Source organism: Rousettus aegyptiacus, unplaced genomic scaffold (assembly GCF_014176215.1).
Source record: "Rousettus aegyptiacus isolate mRouAeg1 unplaced genomic scaffold, mRouAeg1.p scaffold_m13_p_3, whole genome shotgun sequence".
NCBI classification, from domain to species: Eukaryota; Metazoa; Chordata; class Mammalia; order Chiroptera; family Pteropodidae; genus Rousettus; species Rousettus aegyptiacus.
The window spans coordinates 66,523,439-66,531,538 of NW_023416306.1; the positions used below are offsets into that span (position 1 = coordinate 66,523,439).

The window sequence follows — 8,100 nt, forward strand, 5'->3', positions numbered from 1 at the left end:
AAAATTTCTTGGAGGATCACTTTCTCTTATGTAATAGTGTTGGGTGAGTGAGTATGTAGAGTCACTCAGTTCTTTCCAAAATACTCTGCATCAGTCTTGTTATGATGATTCTATAGTACTGGGATGGATCATCCAGGCATCTATGATAACACAACGGTAATGCTTTGCTCACTTTTCTCAAAAAGAAAAAAAAAAAAAGCCTCAGAGGCAAAGGAAAGGGGCCGAAACCCTGAGAAACATAAAATGACGAATGAATAAACTCCTCCCTGCCGAAGACATTCAGGTGTATAAAAGGCACACAAAGACATACTTAAGATCTAGAACATCACTGTCAGCCTTGAGTCTGGTGGATTTTTTAGCTTGAGGGAAAAAAAAAATGAGCACCAAGCCTCAAATGATTAGAAAGTGTTTGTGGCCTGCATGCCTCATGGGTCTGCTCATCACCGGCATCCTCTCTTTGGACTGTAACTTGCTGAATAGAGTCACCCGGCAAAATCTGAAACTTCTGAGCCGTATGAGGAATTCATTTCCCATGAAGTGTCTAAAAGAAAATAAAGCTTTTGAGATGCCCCAAGAGATCCTGTATTCCACACAGCCTCTAAAAAGAGACATCAAAGAGGCCTTCTATGAAATATCCCTACAGGCCTTCAACATCTTCAGTCAATACACCTTCCGATCCACTTGGGAAAAGAAATACCTCAAACAAATCCAAATTGGACTTGATCAGCAATTGCAGTACCTGGAACAATGCTTAGAAGGAGAGGAGCAGGAAAATGAAGACATGAAAGAGATGGAAGAGGATGAGAGTAAATACCCAGGATCTATGGTCTCCCAGCTGACCAACCTAGAGCTGAGGAGATATTTCCACAGGATGAGCAGTTTCCTGAAAGACAAGAAATACAGTCACTGTGCCTGGGAGATCGTCCGAGTAGAAATCAGAAGATGTTTCTACTACTTCACAGCACTACTCAGGAAAAAATAAGGTATATTTTTTAAAACAAGAATTCCATTTCTCTCCAAATCCGCTTCTCCTTCATCTTTTTAAGAATCATCATACTAGTCTTAGGTCAGCCCTCGGCTAGATTGGTGGTGGTTTATGTAATGTTTACTGTCTCTTAAAGTTTGGCCAATCATCCCCCGAGTGACCAAGAGTCTTTGTTAGAAAGTCCCAAAAACAGTTTTAAAGGAATAAGATTCCCTTCTGCATCTTCTACTCTCTGTTCCTCTTTCCGTTTGCTATTTTGTACTTGCTTTCCTATATCACCTTTGAACTTCAAGAAGCCAACGGCTTGAGGATATGGATCAGAGTGTGTTGCAAAATGTAACACCTCCGTGACTTAATCCTCTCCTTGCAAAGGTTGTTTATTCTATGAAAGTTCATCACCTTAAAAGAGCTGATACAAACTTTAATAGAGTTAAAATTCTCTCCAAAAAAAGATGGGGAGAGTTGAAATTCCTGGCTCATTTGTTTCTCACGTTGGTTTGTTTGGAATGATACAAAGTTTGTAGGATTGTATTTTATTATTTTAAGAGAGTGAAGATCCATTCTCTGATATTGAATAGTTGAATTCCATTACCATTAAGCCCTTGTTCAACCTCTGAGAGCCTAGGATTCTAAGGCAGAGAGCACCATTCATTCCTAAGGCATGTTATTTGATTTCTATATTTAAAGCATGAAAAATGCTACAGAAAAGTGTAGTATCTGCCTTCACTGTTTTGTGTACAATCATACTAAAAAAGAATTTCACATTAGATTTTTCCATTTAGAAGACCACTTTCTGCGTAAGTAAATTAGTCATTTTAATGCTACCTGACACTTTAATATTTTTTATATTTTTAAAAGTTATTTTGTACCTAGATTGCCAGATTATTCACTTAAGTTTTCTCATGTGTTTCTTCATCTGTGTTAATTCATCATCTAGCTGAGATAAATTTCCTTTTCCTTCTTCTTCTCCACCCCATTTCAGAATCATCTACTTTCAAGCAAGAACTAACGCCAAGATTGTGGCTACACAATGCACAAAAGGGTGCAAACGTACCTGGTTCAGTCCTTGAGAAATCGCTCCTGCTATTGTTTTAACACTGTGCACTAAACAATTTAAATTCAAGATTCATCCAAGCATAGGTCTCAAATGGTATCACCAAACAGAGAAAGTATTATGATAAAACTGAGGCAAATTTCAGTCAGAGTTAGAATAAATGTTTAAAGAACAAGAACGAATTATGGATCATGGTATGTTGGTTGGTTATCAGTGAAAGGATCAGACCATAAAGTGAATTACTATCATCCATTTAGTAAAAACAACCTACAAATAGAGTCATTCTCAAAGGAAAAGAAGAACAAACAATAAACAGTGCTACAAACTATAAAGGAGTTGGGGCATGCAAGCTACTAAACAGAAAGTATATACTTGGTATTTTCCAAGAATTCTCTAATCATGCCTTTGTGTGGACTCCTTAATAACTCTACTGGGATCATGTCAGTTACTTTAGTACTTTATGGTTGTAGTCTTGTCAAATGTTTGCTGTACAAGAGGAAAGAGAATTGGCACTTCAAGTCAATAAAGATTGTCTGATTGCACAAGCAAGGGCAGAAGTCATAACAGTATGCTTTTACTAAGATCATCTCTAGTCAGAAAAAGGAAAACAAGCCCACTGAAAAATGACTCAAACTGGCATCATCCCTAAGGAAGAAATACTGACAGACGATATGTGTTTCATTTCATTTATAATTAAGGAAATGCAAAGGAAGACAGTAAGATACTTCTCTCCGCCCCATGAGTCCAGTAGAGATGAAAAGGAATTGAAAAGGAATGATAATATAGAGTATGTATTGAGGTGTAGGGTATAGAAAAAAATCCTCTTGTCTATTGCTGGGGAGAGGGTAAACTGGCACGAGTTTCCTTCAGGACAATATGGCAATCTTAAATATCCTAAAAAGATCATCAACACCTTTAACCTAACTATCTTATCTCCAGAAATGTATTCCAAAGAAATAATAAGATTGGATAAGATTGTTCACTGGAAGCTTGTTTATATTACTCCTCTCTTTGTTCTCATTTTTACCTCTCTGTATTTTCTACAGTAATTGGTGGTGGTGGTGGTGGTGGTGGTGGTGGTGGTGGTGGTGGTGGTGGTGTGTGTATGTGTGTGTTATGGGGGAGGAAGTAATTCCAAAATTAAAGAGACTGTAGAAACTTATCTTCCCCAGGGATGAGCCTGTTTTCCTTACTGGCGTAGCTGGGATGAGCACTGCCCTTTCACTTTGGGCGCTTTTTGGGAAAACCAGGTCTTCCTGGTTACTTTCTCTCCTGTTGCTGCTGCTAAATTTCAAAGGAATCCTTCTTTGGGAATCATTTTCATAATGAAGTGTTTGTAAAGTGCCTTCAGGTGCTTCAAAGATTTTATTTTCTTTTGTTGGTACCACTGGTAATATCCAGAAATCGCTGTGGGAAAAAAGTGCTCTATGCATCCACCCTCCTGACTTAGCAGTCTCCTTTTCTCTTTACCAAATGGAAGTGCAAAAGTTCTGTTAAGTCAGGTAAAGGGAAAACTAGAACTGTTCAGAACTAAATGTATGGTTTTCACTTAAAATGCCTGACTGGGTACATAGGTCACAAGTGTCTGAATGGAACCTTCCTCCCTTCCCTGGCTTGGGGAAGAGACCGAGAAGTGGGAGGTAAAAAGAGTGTAATTGAGTCTCCTTGGAAGAGGGGCTCATTGGGCGCCCCACAGGAAAAAGCTGGCAACACCGGTACATGTAAGGATAGAAGATAAAGGTTCCAACAGGTGCTCAGACTGGGCCTTCTCTCATGACAAAGCAAGTCTGGCGCGGACACCATTCGGGACCCTGTCTTCCAAGAGTCTACTTCGCTTTAGCCCTAATTTCTTAATTAATAATGCACACTTACTAAGAATGAGCACGATGTGTAAGCATCTATCTTATGAGGAAACGGAGGGCAGTAGGGCGACTGACATAATCTCACAGGCGCACCCACTGGGGAACAGAACTCGGGGCCAGTCCCAAGCCACCAGATCTTAGGGGCTTGGAAGTGTGGACACGGCCTTGGAGGCCTCTGAGCTGTGTCCTCCGGGTCAGCCTTTTCTAAATGAGGAGAAAGAACGTCGGATTTAAAGTTGGGTCCCTACGCGAAATCAGAACTCCACGTTCATTCTGGTTGTAGCCACCTCACCATTATATCTAGACAATGACTTGAGGCTTCCTAGGTTATTTCCATCACCGTTCTCTTTAAGGCGACTGGCCTGTCCTTCAGCCCTTGGCAACTCGCAGACCTCAGAACAGCTTTCTGCCTGCCAGAGTGCCCTGATTCTGTCCCGCTGCCCTGGCAGCAGCCCTGCCACACGCCTTTAGGCGGAAAATGAAATCCGCTGGAACCCACCGAAGGACACCCTGTAATGAGGCGGAACCTTGCTTCCACTTTCTAGAAAGCGGCGCCCCTCTCGCATCTGCGCCCTTTGCGGCGCGTGTGGGATAAGATCTGAGAAATGCGCCCTGGGCCACAGGCAGCCGAGCAGGCGGAGAAGGAACTACTTTCCTCCCGCCCTCTAACCGCAAGACCCGGGTGGGGCGGCCTCGCCGGGGTCCGGGTCCCGGGCGGGAGCGGGCCGGGTGGCTGGAGTTGGGGCGGGGGGCTGGGGAGGAGGACGCTTAGGGGCTTCCTTCTCTCCCCGAGCGCCACCAGATGTTGGAAAGGCACACACAATAGGGAAAACGCGGAGAAACAAAAAGCATTCGCTACGATCTCAATCGGCTCTGTTGCGTGGTCCCTGCGAGGAGGACATCTGGGAGGGGGGTCAGAAAGGTGGGTGAAGGGGGGATCCTGATAAGTTTGGAGTCTCTGATAGTTACTTGCCTGGCGCCAGGGTCAGCCCTTTACCCTCCAGAGAGGGGTCCAAAGGCACAGAGGAGCAATTAAAGGAAAGTTAAAGGATTTTGACCTTCTTCCGTAGAGGGAAAGGGAGGGGCTGCAATGTTTGACAGTTGTTGGCCCCAGGGTCCGGCGGGATTTATACATCCTTTACACACCCTGTTCCTCCTCTAAGCATTAACAGTTTGGGGGTGACTTTGCCGATGGAGCGGAGTTCCCCGTCGCAGCCCCACGCCGAACCTCCTCCTTCAAGATCGAGCCGCCCTAAACGTTGTCCCCTTTCCCAGTCTCACTTTTGTAAAAGTTTGTTTTCCCGCCACCCACAGCCCAACGCGCACCCTGCAGTCATCTGCGATTCGGGATGGGTTTGGGGACAGACTCGTACCCCAAAGGAAGATAGGTTTTATGTATATATATTTTAAAATCAAGGCCCCAGAGCCCGAAGTGGGGACCGGACTCTCGATCCTGCCCGGGAAGGGCGCGGGAGGAGCCGGTCAAAGCCAAGACGCGGGGCAGGGGTCTGAAGCGGATTTCAGCCCCGGAAGCGCGCAGAGGGCGGGCAGAGAAGCCGGGTTCACCACCTCCTGTGCCGCTGTGCACCCGCCCCCAGGGGCTCTCCACATCTCTGCCCGCCTGGGCGCGCCCGGAGCAAGCAACTGCCTGGCTGCGCCACCTCCCTCGCTTGAAGCGAATTCTCACTCACTGTGGGGTTTTACCTTAAGCCCGGGGCCCTGTCGGCTTCCTACGCCAGGTCAGCTGCAGCTGGCGCGAGAGGAAGAAGGTGAGCTCGGGGCAGGAGTGACTCTTGACTCTTGCGGAGAGGGGCGCCAGGGCCAGTGAGCGCGCGGGCGAGCGAGCGCGGGGTTCCAGCTGCAGCTGCTGCCGCTCCAAAGTAGCCCCCGCAGGCACTCAAAGCGCCGCAGCCGCGCGGGGGCGCCGAGCCGGGTCCTCCTGGCGGCTGCTCGCGGAATGGCAGCTCCTTGGGGAAGAGAAGTCGGGTCGCCTTCGGGTCATCTTCCCTCGGGAAAGAGGTGGGGAATGGATAGCCTACCGGGCTCCAAGCCTTAAGGAAAAGACATTGACCCTCTGGCCAGGGCGGCGAGGAAGATACCGGATCAGAAAGGATGCATTCTGGGTCCAGAAGGGTCACATCCAAAGCACCAAGGGAGCTAGAGAGCGGGCGATCCCTTATCTTTTCCAAGATTTTTCTCACTTGTTGAAAAATGCCATCGACTGCCTGAGAGGAAGCATTAATCATTGGGAAATACTTTGAGTTTTTTCCAGATTTATTAGAAAGAGCTGGAAGTAGTGAAATGAGCATGGGTTTTGAAGCCCAAACCACAGTCTGCCACTTTCTATTTGAGTGATCTTGATCTATGACCGATAAGCCTCAGTGTTCTCTTAAATTGAGGAGAGCAAAATCTAACTTGAAGGATTGGTTGTAAGAGGTAAACTAAACATAGTATTCGCAGTTCACAGTAGGAGTCATTAAATATGAAGCTTCCTGAAGAAGAAAATGAATCTTCCACCTCTTTTTATTCCCCATAAGATTGCATCTTAATGTATATCGATTGAAGAGTACCAAATGACTAAGTATTTCATTTTATACTTCTTATTACACATTTAAAGAGGTATGGAAATATATTAAGTAGAAATTAGGATATATGGTGATTTCCAAAAGTGTTTTCCATGACTAGTAAATGAGGACCTCTAAAACCACATGCATACATCTTTTGTAATATACAGTTACTTCTGATATTACAGGAAACATTTAATAAATGGTCATGATGTAAAGATATCAATCAATCCTGGATTAAATGATTCCGTGCAATTCTGTATCACTTAGGCAATGCAAAGAGTAATGAACAGTCTGGAGATCATGAATATAAAATCTAAACATGGACGGAGGCAGGAAACAGGTACAAAAATCCAGCTATTAAGCAATGCCTCTGTTCATGACTGAATAAGGCAGTCTCATTTCCAAACTGCCTTAAATTCCAGTCACTGCTTTTAAAGCTCTTTTTGATCTTTTAGCCTCATGGCAATCAGAGAGTTCATCATCTAGAAAAATTAGGATGGAAGTGTCTCCTAATTGCTCAATTTACCTTTAAGAATCCATCTCTCTCCCTCACTAGTCCTCAGTTGGGAAGAGGTTGTTGCTGCCCAAGAAACCTCATTAGATGATCTTTTCTGTTCTGTCAAGAAGAAAGGAAAAATAAGGTTACTTGTCTCAGAAACTAAGGCAGAACATTGAGATCCAACTTCTGCCTTGGAGATAGGGCTCACCCTCCAGGGTGCAGATGAGCTGGGCTTGCACAGGGTAAAGAGGGCAGTTGATTCTAATCAATAAACAATGGAGCTGTCTCAGCCTCTCTCTTTCAGTTTCAGCCTCAACTGTAGGGAAAAAAAGAGAAATTTCATCCTACTTCCACGTCGTTAATGGCTCCTTCCCTGGGGAAGAATGGTAAATCTGGCAAATGATAGGGACTTCTTTGGGTATTTTCTGGATAACTTTTACCAGGGAGTGGGTCAGTGAAGAATGTTGCCCCAGCTCTCATCCACCTTTTGTCCAGCTTCTCTACCTGTGACTGATGACAGAGGAGGATGGCTCACCTTCAGAATCTGCTCTGAAGAGCTGGCATTTAAGATGCACCCCCTCCTTGGTCTTCCTGGGTGGCTAATGAACCACAATAATTTATTTCTCATGTTTTTGGATGCTGAGAAGTCCAAGATCAAGGCACCAGCAGATTCAATGTTTGATGGGGGCCCGTCTCTTCATAGACACCTTTTTGCTGTGTTCTCATCTAACAGGAAGGGGCAAGAAAGCTTTCTCAGGCTCATTTATACAGGCATTAATTCTATTTATAAGGCCTCTGCCCTCATGACCTCCCAAAGGCCCTGTCTCCAAATACCACCACCTTGGTGATTGGGATTCAACTTATGAATTTAATTTGAGGAGGACACAAACATTCAATCTATAGCACCCTGGGCTACATCTCATTCTCAAATCCAGTTTTCATCAGAGCTTTGCATGGATATTGTATAGCAAACTGGCTCCGTCATGAATTCAATAAGATACTGTTTCCCAATAGCTATTATTCCTTATGTGTATGCTTCTTTGCTTCTGTGGAAAAGCAATCTGAATGGAAAGAATGAGGAAAGGGGAGGATTCGGGTACAAAAGTTCACCAAAACTGAAATGATCCTCTACT

The 8,100-nt window shown here is 44.6% G+C and overlaps 2 protein-coding genes across 3 annotated transcripts in view; one reads left to right on the forward strand and one right to left on the reverse strand.

The window, feature by feature from the left end:
• Nucleotides 1-6,221, reverse strand: part of MOB3B (MOB kinase activator 3B) — a 172,703-nt gene extending 166,482 nt beyond the window's left edge. The window contains exon 1 of one of the 2 annotated variants that reach the window (XM_016156272.2): nucleotides 5,606-6,217. The gene's annotated coding sequence lies outside the window, so the exon portion shown is untranslated. Of the gene's footprint in view, nucleotides 1-5,605 lie in introns of both variants that reach the window. The other variant, XM_036239496.1, reaches the window with a different exon arrangement.
• Nucleotides 377-982, forward strand: IFNK (interferon kappa). The gene has a single exon (XM_016156273.2). The coding sequence runs from the start codon at nucleotides 377-379 to the stop codon at nucleotides 980-982; it is 606 nt and encodes a 201-aa protein (XP_016011759.1).
• Nucleotides 6,222-8,100: the final 1,879 nt, after the last annotated feature.

Bases quoted from the DNA above. Each gene is read 5' to 3' on its own strand.
- IFNK (XM_016156273.2), top strand. From the start codon at position 377: ATGAGCACCAAGCCTCAAATGATTAGAAAGTGTTTGTGGCCTGCATGC.